Source organism: Schistocerca americana, chromosome 3 (genome assembly GCF_021461395.2).
Source record: "Schistocerca americana isolate TAMUIC-IGC-003095 chromosome 3, iqSchAmer2.1, whole genome shotgun sequence".
Classification (NCBI taxonomy): Eukaryota; Metazoa; Arthropoda; class Insecta; order Orthoptera; family Acrididae; genus Schistocerca; species Schistocerca americana.
In genome coordinates this window covers 777,668,831-777,687,426 of record NC_060121.1, presented here as the reverse complement: position 1 = coordinate 777,687,426, position 18,596 = coordinate 777,668,831, and the positions used below count along the sequence as shown (strand labels likewise).

The following is an 18,596-nucleotide window of genomic DNA, read 5'->3' as shown; positions in this document are numbered from 1 at the left end:
CAATAAAAACTCATGACTACAATTTTCATAACGAGATACCACGGGTTTAGTGCATGTACACAATTGGCTAATTCAATCTAATAGACCATACTCAAGTGTGATTGGCATCAGCATGAGTACATTTAAGCCAAAATTGGCCAGCTTTAAATATCCCATGAATAACATTTTTCAAATAAAGTAATAAACATCCATGGTGGAAAGAACAGTTTTAACACGTAACTAAAGAAACCAGCCAAAAAATCAGTCATCCCAGGAGACATCACACTTATATCGCATAGCACTGCCTCTAGCCTTGACAATAGCCTCAATTCAGCAAGGAAAAGAGTCCACAAGTTTCTTCAGGTATGCTGTGTATAGCTGAAGCTACTCATTGATGATATGAGTTATCAGATCTTGGACTGGTTTGTAAATCTCATCCGGTATTCCAGTTAGTTCCACACATTTTTATGGGATTAGATCTCATGATTTTTGAGGTCAGTCAAGGTGCAATTTCTTGTTAGCCAAACAAGGAATGTATGTGTGCTGCCCTTTTGGTCACAGCTGTTGTCATTTGGAAGACAAGAGTACGGTACCCTGAGCATATTCATCATGACGATGTACAAGGAAGTGCTGCATTTGATTATGAACAATGTTGAAATAAATATTCTGGTTCATGTTCATGGCACTGTAGATATGTGGTGCCATGTCATGGTACAAAAAATACCCCCCAAAAATTACAGAACCGCCTCCAGCCAGCACTATGTCATCCACACACTCCTGCTTAAATGCTCATTGGGGTGATCCATGCACCTGATACCTTTCATACTTTAAAGAAACAAAATCACAACTCAATGGACTGTGTTACATGCCTGGTGTTTGTGTTGTTTGGCACACTGCAGATGAGCTGCTTCAGGTGCTGCAGTGAGCAATGATCCTTCGTGACGTTCTCAACTTTGAATGTCCAATTGCATGTGGCTGCCTTGGCAATGTTCTCTCAGAAACTGATTGAGATGGACCTGCATTCACTGACAATTCCTGTTTGATTTGAAACCAGTTGTCAATCAGGATCTTTATTCAACCACTGTTCTTACACCATGTCATGTGGTTGCCAGTAGTGAATCACTCCTTGTGTGCACACTGATAATGACAAATCGGGCAACTTCACTCATAGTGTTCTTAAATTTACAGCCAAAATATCAGTTGAAGAACTAGAGTTTCTGTGTCTACTCGCCCAAAATCCAATGGATTAGTCAAGGTGCTGTTAAAACTTGAAGACATATATCAAGTACCCCCTAGGGAGCCATAGATTAGATAATTTAGGATGCTTGAGAGTGTAATTACTTAATTCTTCATGCTTTTTATTAAGGTCCCAGGATCACAGCATTATTCCAAAATTGGCAGGTTAATACATTTTATAAAATCAACTTCCATGTTATGAAAGGTTGGTTCTGTTGATGTTTGAGAGGATCTAGGTTATCCAATGAAAATTGGGCTTGGTTTCTGAACAATAATATCAACTGCATCTCAAAATGTCTATGGATAGCTGTTAAATGTGCCAGATCTTACTGGGTGTGAGAGGTGACCACAGCCAGACATACTGCAACATTTTACCAACTTGAGATGTCTTTGCAGCAAGAAACTATTATTCCTTGCACTGTCATTAACACGGTGAGTGCGCACCTGAACAATGCTATGATGATTCTTTCAGGTAAAGGATTGAACTTCGCAACTGCACCAAAAATCTTGCCAGTACAATAACTGTTAAAGAAGCTGTTTGGCCACTTTCCTCAGACTCAGCAAATTAAATAAGACATGAAAACTACTGGGTTGTTTTGAAAGCTCATCTGCAGGTGAGTAATATATCACCAGGATACTCAAACAGTGATTCTTCCCACTGACAAAGGCAATGCCAAGCCACAGTGGTGGCAGAGTGGTAAAGAACAAGACTACGAATACAAAGGTCTCAGGTTCGATCACTGGTCACTGCCACGCTCAGCGTGTTCGGTCAGAGAGCTGGTTGGCCTCTGTAATAAAAAAACTGAGATATAGGATCAACAATGAACTTGAATGGATGTCATGTGATGTCCGCAAAAACCAAACACAAAAAAAAAGTGTCAACTGAAATAAGACTTGCACTCGGTGGCCGAACTTCCCCAGATGGGGCCTCCCAGCCAACAATGCCACATGATCATTTCATCTTATCATCATTTGTCACCAATGGAAGAACAAAAATAAGAAAACAGTATTTTTCTTCTTGTTCTACCGTATTTACTCGAATCTAAGCCACACTCGAATCTAAGCCACACTCAAATCTAAGCCACACTCAAATCTAAGCCACACCTGAAAAATGAGACTTGAAATCAAGGAAAAAAAATTTTCCCAAATCTAAGCCGCACCTGAAATTTGAGACTCGAAATTCAAGGGGAGAGAAAAGTTTTAGACTGCACCTCCAAATCGAAAAAAGTTGGTCCATTGTAACATGAGACACAATTTAGGTTGAATGGATGAAGATACAGCTACAGTAGTTTGGTTTGAGTCATAAGCTTAACAGTTACGCTATACCAAGTAGCCATTGCTATGTGTCAGATGCTCTGTCCTTATTTGTACAGTTACCCTTCCTTTTTCACGTGCTTTGTCTGGTTTGAATCAATTGCTTATTTTGCTTTGATCTGATAAGTGCCGTTCTCTTTGTTATAGGTGTTTACGTCACTAAGCTGAAACTGCATTATTTTTATGTGTCGTGCATTGGTTGTCGCTTTCTGATAATGAGTGTTTACGACCTGTCACCGCTCGCAGCATGGCTTGTTTTTGTGCACGCTACTGCGGCTTACAATAAAAAAAAAGAGAGAGGAATTGTCGCATAAGAGAAACAATGGCAATAGAATGCTATTTGTTGTTACTTACACTGCTGCTTTCTTTGTCAATGATCAACAAGAACCAAATAATAGACTGCGTATGATAGATTATGTTCTGAACAAGAGTTAAGCAAAAATTTTTCTCCGTTTGAAAATCTTTGCTGACGCCTCTTTAGTACATTACATTCTGCACAGAAATTAGAGTCATCTTAGATTTAAAAATCTAGTCAGTTGCCATGCTTCATTTCTGACTGTATCACTATTCAATATAGGAATAATACAAATATAAACATGACACGATATGTATATTCTTCTGCATTTACTGTTGTCTCACTCTAGTTTCATAGTTTATTAGGCAGACAGGATTTAAATGAGATAGCAGCAAACATGAAAAAATACATGGCATAATGTTTACATTCTTCTACCTTTTCTTTAATTTATTTACTGACGCCAGCATTTATCTTTGCACCTGCAAAGCATGCCTGTGTAGCGCTACATATATTCGATGGCAGAAGTCATTGTGGCGGCACCTACCAACATTTTTCAGAACTGCCATTTACTTTGTACTCGATTCTAAGCCGCAAGCGGTTTTTTGGATTACAGAAACCGGGAAAAAAGTGCGGCTTGGATTAGAGTAAATACAGTAGTAGCAATCATATCAACTGGAAACAAGCTAGAAGCGCATTCACATTTTATATAAAATTTTTCTTGATATAGTGGTTGATTGACAAAAACTGATGTTACCTAGAGTATTTCAAATATTACCTAAAACTTTATACTGTTGTAAGTTCAAGAGGATTAACGGCAACCAGAAAGCGCAAAATTAAGTAGAGAGCAAACTCACCATCCACACCCTTTTATTGCTTCGCCATTTGACTGGAAGCTCACTGATGTCTATGTTTTTGAAACAATGCGGCTTTGCCACCTTTCCAATCACCAGTGACTTCTCTATTTCACCTAACATGTTTCCACACAGCAGTACAGTGAGTCTTTCCTTGGATATTTTTCAGCCGGTGCACTTTTAACCTCGAATTGCTAGTGATTTTGAAGGCAGTGCACAATAAACAGTCCCATTTCATCATCATTGAACACGGGTCATAATTCACAATTAAGTTGGACAGTATTTTCTTCCATTCTGTTGCTACAGTTTCCGGCATATCCTTTGATTCCCCGCGCACTTCATTCCACACGATGTTGTGCCTAGCTTTGAAATTGTCCAGCCATCCTGTGGATGCCTTGAACTCCTTAATTTCAAGCTCTTTAGTGATTTTCAGTGCCTCACCCTGCAACATGGGTCCAGATAAAGGTAAGTTTATTTGCCCGCACACTTACGAAACATTCCCACACTATTTTATTAATTTCTTCATTTCAGGTCTTCTTCGCCTTTCTTTTCATCTGCCAGTTTTCTTTCACCCATTTGTCCCAAATCTTATCCTTGTTTCTTAAAGTCTCATAAATTTGTGTTTTACCACATTTAAAATGCAATATAATTCCAGGACAAAGTGTTTGTCTTTCTCACTCACCTCAATTATATTAATCTTTTTTCGTTAGGTTTTAGCAACACATACCGTTTGTCCAACATCGTGTTACTCTCTCTCTTAAAGTGCTACTAGTTAACTGAAACTGGCAGAAAATAATGAACTTGCTGGGTAAAACCATTGTTTAACAGAATAATAGCCACATCTTTCACTGCGCACTTTGCAGCACTGTGTTGGTAGATGTGCAACAATGTTCCTGTATGCACCGGCGTGCTTCAGTAATGTTGAAAACAAGAAAGCTGACAAACAGAGCGCTGATGAAAAAACCATTTCCTTTGAATATACTGTACCGACAGTGAGTGTAACTTATTCGTTGTTGCACAGAGTGGCAAGGTTTTAGATCCACACCAGCCGCGCCACGCTGTGCTGGACCTCTTTTCTTGGTTTTGCACCACTTAACAGAGGTGTTAAAAGTAAAGTCCTTGTAGAGTCATCAATAATTAATGAACTGTAATACAATAGTACTGTTTGGCTCTTTTCCTCATTATGCAATGAATTGTTAAGGATGTTCTGAGATTTGCTTTCCGTTTCTGCGTTAGGCACATTCCACTGTATACAAAAAATCAGCATATAAAACTGCACTCAATGTGTCTGGACTGAAATAATTGTACGGTTTGGGCAGATTTCCTAATTATATACGTGCCAATTTGAGCAAGCTTTACTGTAATATGAGATCTGCCAAAGTGCAAAGAGAACTATGTGAACCAGTCCGTAGCACCACCGCAGTGGTTTTCACTGTACATTATTGAGAGAATTATGCATCGAGAATTGAAGGGACCTTGCTTTCATGTTTATGCTATTGCCACTGAAAAAAGAGTAAATGAACACTGTCCTGTAGAATTGTACTCCTTTATGAAGTTCATCAATAATGAATGATAGTTTGGAAAAAATGCAACATTCATAAACATAATACTAGGTAGATAAATGACTTTCAGTATCCTTGTGGGTCAGGAAGTACTGAGGTATGCACCCACAAAAATATTTGCCCACCTACTGAGTGATATAAAGAATTTAATAGATAGTAGAATTATTTTCAAAAATGTGATTCATTAGATTTTCTTCACCAAATAATTTGGCCATATATCTTTCAGGCACCATCTGACTAAGCTGACAAACTAAAGAAATACCACACTAATCCACTCCTGTAAAGCTGAGGGCCACATTGATACACGAAGACCAGAAATGTTGTTCAGCATCAAAGAACTATGATGAACCGTCTCTGTGGTTAGACACTTGATCATGATGGGTATCAATGCATCTACAGAAGCTGCACCATAGTGACATTTTTCTAGTTGTTGGAAGAAAGTGCTAGATTTCATTATATGTCCAGACTGAAACCACTATCTTTATTAATTAAATCCTTTGCCAAATGATTATACACTGACCTTTCCACAGTGTCCCAGAATGGTGAAGTCAGCCCTAAAATGTTCACATTATTGTACTGTATAGAATGGCGAGTGTCAGTGTAGCGCTGTGCCATAGTCAATTCATTGGACTGTATGAGCCAAGTTGCCTTCAGTGTTCTGTGCAGTTCTCATGCGCTCGCACATGTCATCTGCCCAATGTATGAAAGGGCAGTGGATCTTGCGATCCCCAGTCTTGTGGAGCATCAAGTCAGAGTTCTGTTGTTTTCAGTGGAGGGTCAGAGGTCACTTTAACTTTGTGTTTGGTGAGGATCCAACCTATTTTTGACAATGATACTTTCCACATATGGTATGAAAACTGTGGATCATGAATTTAATTCTTTCTACTTCACCTTTCTCATTCCTCAAGCCCTCCATTGGATTTATCCAGAACACCTTGCCTATCAGTTATGGAGTGCACCCATTTGCTTCAAAAACTCCTTTTAAGCATAGAAACTCACCTTCTTGCAAACTTCACTCACCAGCAATGCTACACGCCCTCTGAACAAAATTTCAAAAAAATCCCATTGTCTGGGAAGTTTTGTGGTAGCCATTTGCATGTAAAAAGTAGTCTGTACGAGTCAGCTTGTGATAAACTGCGTGTCCCTGGGGGCCATCATCTTTGCGACAAACCAGAACATCCAGAAATGAAAAGTAGCCCTTCTTTCTGATTTCAGTAGTAAATTGAAGAGTTCCCTGGATAGAAATTAGATGATTTGAAATTCATGTAATTCATCCTTACCATGAGACCACACGACGAAAGTGTCATGAACATATCTCCAAATAACTGTAGATTTTAAACCAACAAATTCAACTGCCCTTTCATCAAAGTCATCCAGATCCAAACTGGCTACCAAGGATGATAAGGGTCAGCCCACAATGATACCACCAGTCCTTTCAAAAAATTCATTGCCAAATAAAGAACGAGTCTAGGTCGGATCAAGTTTGAACAAAGATGTAAGTTCATTATCAAAACATCTGGCTATAAGAGGTAAAGAAATCTGAAAGAAGAACCTTGCTGATTAAGGTAGCCACACCAGATCTGACTAATAAATCAGAACTGTTCTCCCCAAGAGATTTTCAATTTTGCAGAGATGTATATATGACGGGCACCCACAGGAGGTCTTAATAATGAGGCTAAGTGTTTGGCAATGTCATAATTTGGAGAACCAAATTTACTCATTATTAGTCACAAAAGAACACATTTCTTACAGATTTTTTGGGAGCCAGTTAAACCTCAGAGGGACTGCACCCCTAGGTTTCAATCTCCTCACAACCCCCAGAAGGGAAGGAGAGGCGATCAGAAGGGCAGCAGTCTTCCTTATCGTTTGCATAGTGGGGTCTTTACTGATATTCCTGTATGTGTCATCACTCAGTAAACTATACATCAATTCTTACTAGCTCTTTGAAAATCTTTTACTTCACTCTTATTGAGTTTCATGATCAAAAAATGGTTTTTCAAACAAATACATAAATATCGTAGCACTTTGCAACTTCATCACAGAGATTTGGAAACTCTACCCGAGGAAAGCAATGTAGACATCCTGGACAGTGGTACATCACTATCACTATCACTATCACTACCATTACCACCAATGAAACTGCAAACAGCGCACACAAATTTTTTTGACGTGTTACACAGAACATCACAGCAAATCTACATCTTACCAAAATATTTGAAGTGAGGGAGAGAGATATGTAAGTGTAGCTCAGAAATTTAATTGAAAAGTGTTCAGTATCTCACATACCTGTAACAACAAAATAATATCATATATTTTCTTCAGCATTGTTACTGGACCATTATCCAATAATTATGGTCAGGTGCCATTCCTTCAATGCAAACCTTTGTTGTGAAAACAATGGAGGGGAACTTGTATGTCATATTCAAAATAAACTGTGCAATACACAGAAGAAAGTTTCCAATACAACTTGGATAATATATTTCATCTGAAAATTTTAATGTACATTAATTTATCTTTTCTCCTTCATACAACTGATTATCACAAGCTAAAAGTGCATCAATTTATCACAACATACAATGACTTTCACCCCAAAAGGAAACAAAAAGTTATTGTTAGAAAAATAAAATATAAACTGAGTGAGATTTCCCACGTAACTTTTAAATTCCTTGTCAACATTTGCTTAGAATATACCATACAATCCTTCGTGTTTGTTTTTGCTTGCCTGATCTGAAATTTTTAGTCAAGACTGATTCACATAATCACAATAGCCTTTGAATAGGTTCACAACAATGGAATGACACATCCTACATAACAAGACAATGGACTCTGCCTATTGATTCAAGCTGAGAGAAAAGAAGCCACTCAGCTTAGTGCACAAATTTCAACATTAACATTAATATCCTGGACGACCTTATCGTGTTTCATATCATTCCCTTTTGGGGTGAATGCCATGTAATGCACAAATGTTAAAATTGTGCTGTAAACAAAATCTTATTTGTATTTATGTTGCAAAGCATAACAAAAGAATACTGATGTTTTCTTCAATTACAGCTTCACTCAACATTATGGAAGCCTAAACAAAAATATTATTTTACAGCACTAATAATTGTCATTCAATATGCTATTCACTTTACAGTGAAATGATAATCACAGTTTCTACTTTCGCATATAACGCAATTTGTTTTTACAATTGACAATTACACAATAGAGAACGATGGCAGTGGATGCCGGACATTGTGTTTGTGATGTCAATAAAAGCATTTTGATTATCTGTGCTTCTAGCAAAGAAGCAACATCACTGATACAAAATGAAGCACTCTATATACAAAGTACTTTATACAAAACTTGTACAAAATGCCACAGTCTGACATACAAAATTCTTCTTTTTAATTGGACTTCTGAAATATTGGAGGAACTTTTCATTTTGCAAAATATTCACACACCTGGGTATTAGGGGTAGCTCATCTACATAAATGTTAAGCCAGAAAATATCTGAAAAGCCATATGATTCTTTGTGTATTTCCCAAAATCTCAAGAAATAACTGAAGTAGGAAAGAACTAGTCATTCAGTATTTTTTATAAAAAAAGTGTTAACGCACAAAGAATACAAGAAAAGTATTCTAAGAAAATATCACACTCAGTCTTTAAAACTTTTCCTCCACCATTAATTTAGCCATCTAACAAAGGCAGGAGACTGTAACATAATGAATAAAATTTGAAACATCAGTAGGCATGTTCATTATTACATGTATGCTGTAAGTATTAACTTTACAATTTCTGGCCCACTTTTATTGAAGCACTTAAGTATTTTTTTGAAACATAAACAAATAAACAAAAAGTTATAATGTAGAAATTAAGTCTAAGTGTCTGGATCTTTCATTTCTGTCAAAATTACAAAACAATTAGTTACATAGCAGAGGAGCCATTAAGGGTTATTTTTATGACTGGTTCTTTCCACTCATTATGAAGTGTCACTGAACATAACATTACTTCTTTGCATTATGATTTTATATGAGGAAAATGTAAATGAATTTTAGTATTCCCTCCCCCTAATATTTCAAGTAATTATTTAGCACATTTTAGTTTAATTACAGATGCACACAATCATCATACAAATTAATTACACATTCAAACAAACAACAGGTAAGTTCACGTTACATTCATCCATCACGTTAAAACACAACCACACCCAAATAAATATCACACTTTTTTTTCAATGATACTTGCGATTTATGGAGTGTTTACAATAACATGGAGTGACTCTCCACAAAAGCCATGAGCATTGCAATTATTCTAAAACTTTTTGTTAGGATATAATCAGCACAGTTAATTTCAATGTAAACTGAAAATGTAACAAAATTATATGCACCCTGTGGACTGAGTGACAGAAAAAATGTTACGATTCTAAAATCAATAGTAATGGAAATGAAATGTATAACAAAATGTTACAGCAAATCAAACACACAGATTACATAATGGATGCCACTGGCACACACACGAAAGTTAGAAAAATTTCCTTTAACAGACATTACTAGTTACTGAGATTATCTTATGTAATCCAATCAATCTCTGCCATGAGATCATATATGAAATGTGTCTTGTAGAGAAATGGCTGCGCTGCAATGTAACAATAAAAGAAACTAATAGGGATTAACAAACACATTAACTGCTGTTCAACAAAAATATGTACCTGCCAGTTGCCATATTTATAACAGTATATTTCTTATGCACACCACAGTGAAATATAATTATGCAATAGTAACATACAGCTCATTATGTTCTAAAGCTTTTTCCACAACTTCACAAAAAAATCTTGCAAATACCAGCCATGACATAAAAATTATTTGTACCACAAAATATTATTCTACAGGTAAAAAAACTGCCGACTAAATTATTGCCCATTTACTTTAGGGTGATATCAGTAAAAACAAATCAAACTGTGATGTACGTGAAACCAACTGCATTAAATGACCTAAGAGGGTACACTGCTTCAATATGAAAATTTACTTGTCAGCTAACAGTCCTCACAAAGAATATGGTATTTCTTAATGCACAATACCTCAAAGTCAAAGAAACAGCAGAGTTTCAGTCTTACTAAATATGAACTGTATACTAACAGTTAACTAGATGAGAACCAAAATCTTTTATCTTTCAACTGCTGTGTAAAGACTTCTCCAATTTTCATTATAAAATAAAGCACAATGAAGCGGGTTAATAAATTCAGAAAGTTTTAAAATGTTTAGAATGATAAGCACAAATGTTTTAAAAGTAGCACGGTTTTAGAGTTTTGCAGTACAACTAGATCAAAATGGACACAATTTTGAAGGTTGCGAGTAAAGCAGGTCATCAGATTTTCCACTTGATTTTGTTATGACTGTTAATCACACTTCAACTTCTGTGTCAAGCTGACAAATAAATAGTAACATTGTGTGGCTTGGGGGGGGGGGGGGGGGGGGGCGCAAGTAGCAAAGTAATACCCCTCTTTTATAAACACAGTTACACAACAGGCAGCACATGCTCAATGTTGCGGACAAATGTATTTTAATGTAACAACAGATGAACTGAATTATCTTGGACTTTGTTGTACGTGGTTTATGCAAATGAAACCACAGGCTGTCCATGCACTTTTCTCAACACATATTATGAGGCCGGATAACATCTGACACATGAGATAAAAAATTAAAATGTCAGGAGGGTGCACACAAATTTAACTCTCTAGAGCAGATGAGGAGATTTGCTTTTATCAGCTTTCTTGCTATGGTAAACTGTCCTGATATTAATTTCAGTACATTGCAAATGGCACGGATATTGCCAATTACACAGTGGAGACAGCCAAAGCGAGAACAAATGCTGCAGGTAGTTAGAGCTACAGCATGTAAGGTTGCAAATGAGCCTCACAGCTCTTTCAGCAGGGCAGACTTGGCACTCTTCAGCTTATCAAGGCGTCGTTGGAGGTGTGTGTTGGTCGTCTCCAGTTCTTCAATCCGTGCCTGGGCTTCACGTAACTGAAAATACATTTATGAGGTTCACAGCAAGATACTAACAAATTTATACATTTATCAATGACAAACAATTCTGGGAGGGGGAAAGGGGGGGGGGGGGGGGGGGGGGTGATGAACAGAATTTCAAGTTATGACAACCTCTAACTTGGTCTGTGACACATATGCGATTATGTTTGTTTCTTCCATAAATGGGACTACAGACATTTAACTCTACAAACTGGCAAAAGGCAATGATGAAAACAAACTCTTTATCACTTCCATACAGCATCAGTACTCTTCCAACATGACAGTGGCGCATTTATTTGAAGAATTAACATCTAGTGAACTGACACAAAGCATATCCACTAAATGGGTAGTATCTTGACAAGGAACAAGTCCCTGAAAGGACTATTTTCATATACAATTTACGAGAATCTTTTTTACATGAATAGTTTGATGTATTTTTGAAGGATTAATTGAAAATTATACGTAAAAAATGTGTCATACAAATTTATATGAGAAGAGGGATGTGATATTGCATAATGGGTCACTGACACAATGGTACTTCATAAGCACTTAGTCAACTTACAGTAATATTGTTCCAGCATAAGATTTTTAAAACCTCACAGAAAAAAGACATAACAGTGATAAAAAACTTGACTGTAAATTTCACTACGTTATTCACCAATGATGAAACATAACACATGCATTAAGGACATGACCAAAGACAGTGCCACTTTCGAGGGAGATACTACATTTGTTTTCATTTACAGTTAGTAGCTGACCTACAAAATTTTCATGCTGAAGTCACAGTAATATAAAAGAATCATATGAAATTTCAACATAAATAAGTATGTTCCTCTTTCTGTGAGTAGCCTGTAAATAAAATACATTGGGAATCTAATAATATCGTAGTAAATTTTAATCCTGAGACCTTCACAAAATTAGAACAACGATGAAATTACTACAACAGTAGCAGTATGTAAATTTAAAAAGATAATCCAAATAATTTCTCATGTGACTAACTTTATATTGACATAAAACAATCTCAACAAATTTCACATGAAAAGGCACATGTTATGCACAAAAATGAAGACATGAAAGCTACAGCAGAAGAAAGAAATATTTTAAAATCCTGATTGTTAACATGCAATGAACATCAGTAGTGGCAAATTCAAAACACAAACATTAAAAACCTTCAAAAAGTATGTATATTAAGAAGTCTCATAAGTGTCACAAACACAAAAATGTGAGTATTAGTGACAAGCACAAAAATCCGAATATTAGTAATGAAACCTAATTTTCTGAGTTTTATGCTGCACCATTGTCACACCACTTATTTGCACTACAACTTTAGAAAAAATATAAAAAACCTAATTTTGCAAGTAATCACAACATGAGATGTTACGTTACACAAACAAATGACTGTCATTTGGCATTCATGCATAATATCTCAGTTCAAATAATGTTATGTAGACCTTTTTTAAAACTCTCTCTCTGCCCCAGATTCCCTTACATTAATAACAACAGATTCATTCAGTTATTTTAACGTAAAATTGGACTGACAAACAAAAATACACTGACAACTGCTAAAACGTATTGTGTGTAGACGTCAATCAGGAAGATGGACATTAACAATTAAAGGAGGAAAAGAAAGAACTTTAAAGATAATTAAGCGTTTACATTAGGTAGCCAAGATTCATTCACATATGAAAATCTTATGTAGTTATTTACAAAGATGGATTATTTTCACAAGCAATGTATGCAGCTGGAAATATTGTAACAGCTGACTAGATATTTATTACCTGAAAGCCGGAGGGGTCTGAAGTTACAAACAACTTGTCAGTGTTATCTACTGAACCAGAAAGGCACTTTAATGCAGCAAGTACATTCAAATGTTCATTCTTTCCTGACTAACAAGAAATAGGAAAAAGGAAACATAAGAAAGACTGACTAATACCTTCAGTCCCTTAGGCACAAAAAATTGAACAAAATTCTTTAAAGCTCTAAGATTTCAAGGCTTGAAGACCAATATTATTTTAGTAACAGTCATGCCACTACAAACAACTGACTCCAAAGGTATATGCAGAAGAGTAAAAGAATTGAAAGCTAAGTTTCTTTGTGAATCCCAGACCAGGGATTTCCGTGTAAGGAGTTATGTTCAGGAAAAAAAAAAAAAAAAAAATTGACATTAATCTGATCATGGTAACATTGTGGACACACTGAAGTCCTTCTTACATCAGTTAACAAAATACAAATGATGTTAAACGTATTTCCACCAGAACTGTATAACAGAGCATGTATCCTTGAAAACAAGACGACCTGTTTTCACAATTGAAAGAAGACACTCAGAAGTGCTTTAGCCTAACTCTTCCCTGATCTAATCAAGTTCCAGTCCACTCAGCAGTGACATAATGAAAAAGAATATACACAACAACATTGCAAAGTATAACACTATAAGGTACTGGAAGCCACAGAGAATGTGACTTATAAGGTCGTCATGTGCTGCAATATGATGTTCAATATTCTGACCTGCATTCATGGAAACCAGAAATGTATGTGAATAGGTTCTTGCCTGTGCCCACTGGATTTGGTTTAGCGTGATTTACCCTGCATTAACAATCAGCGAATTTTAAAACCATTGACATACAAGAAACAAAGAAATAATTAATGTAGTAAATGACACATACAGGAAACTGAGACAAATACACAGTAAAATGCGAATCACATGCCAGAAGGAATTGATATCAGACCTTCAATGGAAAATGGTTAATGACTGAAAATGAAGAAAAATATTTCAATAATGGAAGCACTGGGAGGTTTATCTTGCTACTTCCTTTTTCAAGAATATTAAAACATCTTGTTCTGGAACAACAAACAAAAAATCCGAGTTTTTAATGAAGAATGGTCTTCCTAAAGAACAACATATTTTTAACATACAAGCTTTCAGATAAAATATTAACACAATTTTACAATTAAATGAACCATAAACTGGAACCATCACTACTTAACATATTTTCAAATTGAAGTTTTACACTAAATATTCAACATTACAACACCTTGTCACATAGCTGCATTGCACTGAGAGGAGAAAAATGTTATTGCACAGCTCTACACAATTCATCTACCATTTGTTCACTTGTTTGAGTGAGTCATCTCAATGTTATAGAACACATTTTAGTAATCAATAACGAATGTCAACTATTCCTACTAGCAGACTTGACATGGTTAAAAAGGCACAAAAATATTAAGTAAAACTGGGGATTTGTACAACAAAGCAATAAAATGAACACTGTAAGTCTCGATTAGTTTGTTTATGTTTACAAAACCACTAATGACTACAGATCTGTAACCACTATAAAATGAATGACACCACAGGTTGGCGATTCTTGGAAAATTAATTGGTGAAGTAAATAGTTATTTTCCATTCAACCAAGTCTGAAGAATCCTTAAACTCTAGTCACTAAATCTGAATAACAATTCAGTCTCTTTGGCTCATCTGTCAGTATTGTGTAACTGGTTTTTAAATACACGAGGAAAAGTCATGTATTGACTCCCTTTTTATTTATTTGGTCCTGAGCTGCACTTTATCAAGGAGTAACTATAAACTTGTTTGCAAGTGAATGGTGAAGGTCAGCAGGAGTGAGGTGGTTCAACCAGTTAGCTCTGATTAAATTTTCAACATAAAATAAACTAACTACATAAAGAAAACCATATGGTCCACCATGGAACTTGAATTAAAAAAAAACCATGCTGCAAATGTAGCAGGCATGTACCGTTATCTGAGTGTAGTCTTTAATTGGTCAATCTCACTGGTCAAGGCTTTATTCACTTCTTCTGTCTCCATCAAGCGCTGGGTCAACTGATGAACCTGACAGAAAATGTGGTAAAAACTTCAAGTGTCACCAAAACAAAAAAATCCACGGCCAGTTTCCTTCCTATTACAGCACACTAGCAAGAACAAATGTAAAATAACATATGTGTAACTAATATTTCATCTATATAAAACCAGCTGAAACAAGCAGGCAGTACCACCAGGTCTTGATGGTTAATTTTCAAATAATTCAGAAATCTGGATTAACAAATGCAATATATATAGCAATTCATCATTTGCGTGTATGAATGTTTTCGGCACAAAAGGAAATTGCATACACTACACTTCCATTTCTCATAGAGAACTGATATAAAATGTAAAATCCTACTACCACACGGATATCAGCCAATGAATTTATGACAAGCTCCATATGTGACTAAAAACTACATAAAGTGTCAACATTCCTCACTTATAGATTAAGCACTTTACTCATCAACCACTCCCTGGTAACAATTTCATTGCCTCAGCTTCATTACATCAGTTTTCTCTCAGTACCTCCTTGATAACTCACTCTATTCTCTTCCTTGGAACAATTCTTCACATATAAGTTACCACTTAACTGATGAGGTAACAGTCCAACCACATATCTTGCGTAACAGTGCCTCAAATCAACCAACAATTGTCTTGTGTCACATACTACTTACTTTTGAGTAATGTAGCAACTTCACAACTACACACTTCCAGCCTGCGCATTACACACGAGCTAGCAAATATGCCTGACATAACAGTATATAGCAAAACACCTTACGTACATGCTGTTGCTATTGTTTACCATATTTCAGCAAATGTCTTTCCCCCCAATGTTTCTGTGTGTACAAACAGCCACCAATACTTCTGAGTAGCTGGATTTTTCATGGACTACTATACTGTAATGATTAAGATACATCAACAACCCTGGAATTTTCTAAAGAAACATCTGCAGAGAGTAAACACAAACTGTTGCTAATGTAAACTCACTGTTTGCATTGGGTAAAAAAAGATATATTGTAAGGGACTTTTTCTGTCATTCTTACTGAAGATTCTACAAAGTGACAACAGTTTATACAAAGTGACAACAATTTTTATATTTGCTCTTTCAGCAAACTCAAAGAAAGGTGATGTTGCATCATATGCAGTAACATCATTTATGCACAAAAAAAGGTAGTAAAATGACTTTGCTAACAACACATCACTAGTTAGAGGTTCCAATAACAACCAGAAGTTGGCATGTTATTCAAGAACTTGAGACCAGAGTTTTCAATTATATCTTATATAATTGTAGCATCTACATAATCCATTGTAACCAAACCATTCCTTTCTGAATTTGTCAATAAATATTCCACCTAATGCACAAATTAATTTTAAAGGAAGAATGTTCCTCTCACTTGTGTCAAAGCTAATACTGGTCCTATACAGTTAGGTTCTATATGTTCTATAAAACAATATGTATAACAAATCAGTCATTCGTGTGATTCTAAATTAAAATAACTTGACAAACTCTGTGCATTTTATATTGAAGAATGACACCATACAGCATTTACACAGAAAATTTATCTGTTACACGTTTTTTAATCATACTTTGATAAACACAGGGCAACAGGAATTCTGCTCTACTGTAAATATCATACTTTTCTTTATAAAAAGTCTATTTTGTGACTCATGACTATCAAGTTCTATAAAAACTGATAATGCAGATGTATTCATACGTAACACCACCACTCAAATCATAAAAAACCGCCTCCTACCTGAAATACAAATAGATGATGAAAACCAAAGAATCACATATCACCACTACTTCAGTGAGTAAAAGCATTATTACTGTAATAATTACGAACAATATACTGGCACTGTGAGGATTAAAAGAATGACAAAGACAGTGCTGTAAACATACTCAAGCCACACAAAAAGATGAAGAACCCAGCCAAGTCCCAGATAATAAATTTCATGTGAGACTACAACTGAACAATAAGGTATTTTCAGAACCCTAAAATTAAGTCAATGTGATACTTCTTTCAACTAAACTTATATTTGATGATAACAGTATTACAAACAGAAAAGTAGTTAACTCTGACACTACCAGGTTAGAGAGAGATCAAACTAATTCCTCACTAGTAAAGCACAATCGCCAAATGTTTTCGTGTGCTATAGTTTTGACTTGGGCACGTATGACCCCAGTTGTTTTTTAACCCTAAAGCAAAACAAAACAAAAACAAACAACTGAGTGTCAAAAATTCCAGTTTTGAGTAAGGTGTGTGAAAATATTGAACATGATGTGATATGAAATTGACATTAATTGCTAAGTTGAAGCATCTGATTTTTCAAGGAATATTGTTAAAACTTATAGGTTTATGGTACAAGCTGTAATTAAAATGTCTTTTATGAGTTCACTGCAGTGCCCCCAAAAAAATGAGGAGGAAGTAGATGAACTATCCCAACTGGATTTTGTGCTCTTGCAGGATTGTAAAGGGAATGGTTAAGTTTACAGATCACTTGGCCAATTTAAATGCTAACAAAATTTAAAACTTTGTATCAAGTACTTTTGTTAAAGGGGTATAGTTCATTACAGGCTACATAAACAACAAATAGAAAGAAAATTGATTCTTCCAGAATCAGTTCTTGCAGAATTGACATGAGTGCAGTTTTGCACTTAATTTAGCAGAGTAGCAGGTTTAATCAGCACTGTTATACCAAGAATATCTAAAGAACTCAGTAACCAACTGTGCTATCTAATTCCTGAGGCTGCATACATTAAACCACAACTAACCAAGTGCAAAGATAGTGTTGTGAAATGCACTGTGTGAATGCCAAAACTAAATCCACTCTTTTCATCATGAGAGACTTAGACAGCTGCACATAATTATTTACCAAAGACCTGAATGATGTGGTGTATACATTTCATAGTAGAAATTTTAAGAGTGTAAAGCATGTGAGTGTTACTCTGTTTTGTGATGTATGTCATAATAAGACAAAATCACAGTACATCCTCCTGATGGGCCGATTGCAACCGTAATAGTCAGAAGGATGGTCAGTTCATAAGGATGTTTGCGGTCACCATGGAATGAATGACCACAGAGAAGTTAACCAACAAATCACAAAAGCCACTATTTTTCTTTTGTTTTGACAGTTTTTCTAGCTTGAACTTATACATCAAAGTTAATTAGTTTCAATACTCCACATGCAAAGGGATGTAAGTTAATGTTTGCTGAGAAAAAACACTTTACTGACAAAGATTTCATCCATGGAGGTGGTTATTATTTACTGAAAAGCTTTCTTTTTGTTCATACATGTGCTTTTTCCATATTATTTAAAGATTTGTGTGAAGCTGTTATTATGACCATGTTCATATGTTTTTAAACAGCAGTAGCAGACAAGCACATAATATTCTACGTATATTGATTCACTTTAAATATTCAATGAGTTCTACAACAATGATAATTCAAAAGAGGCTAGAACCCACGGATGTAGTAAACAAAAAAGATCTCTGTCACAAGTACTAAGTGAATTACTGAAACACTCATATAACTG

General features: G+C 35.6%; 1 protein-coding gene across 4 annotated transcripts in view; it reads right to left on the bottom strand.

Moving 5' to 3' along the window:
* Positions 1–10,679: 10,679 nt before the first annotated feature.
* Positions 10,680–18,596, bottom strand: part of LOC124606969 (leucine-rich repeat flightless-interacting protein 2) — a 228,718-nt gene continuing 220,801 nt past the window's right edge. For 3 of the 4 annotated variants that reach the window (XM_047139109.1, XM_047139110.1, XM_047139107.1), the window contains one exon: positions 10,680–11,242. In XM_047139109.1, the coding sequence (XP_046995065.1) occupies positions 11,132–11,242 (111 nt within the window). In that variant the 3' untranslated portion in view covers positions 10,680–11,131. Of the gene's footprint in view, positions 11,243–14,994; positions 15,090–18,596 lie in introns of all 4 variants that reach the window. The other variant, XM_047139108.1, reaches the window with a different exon arrangement.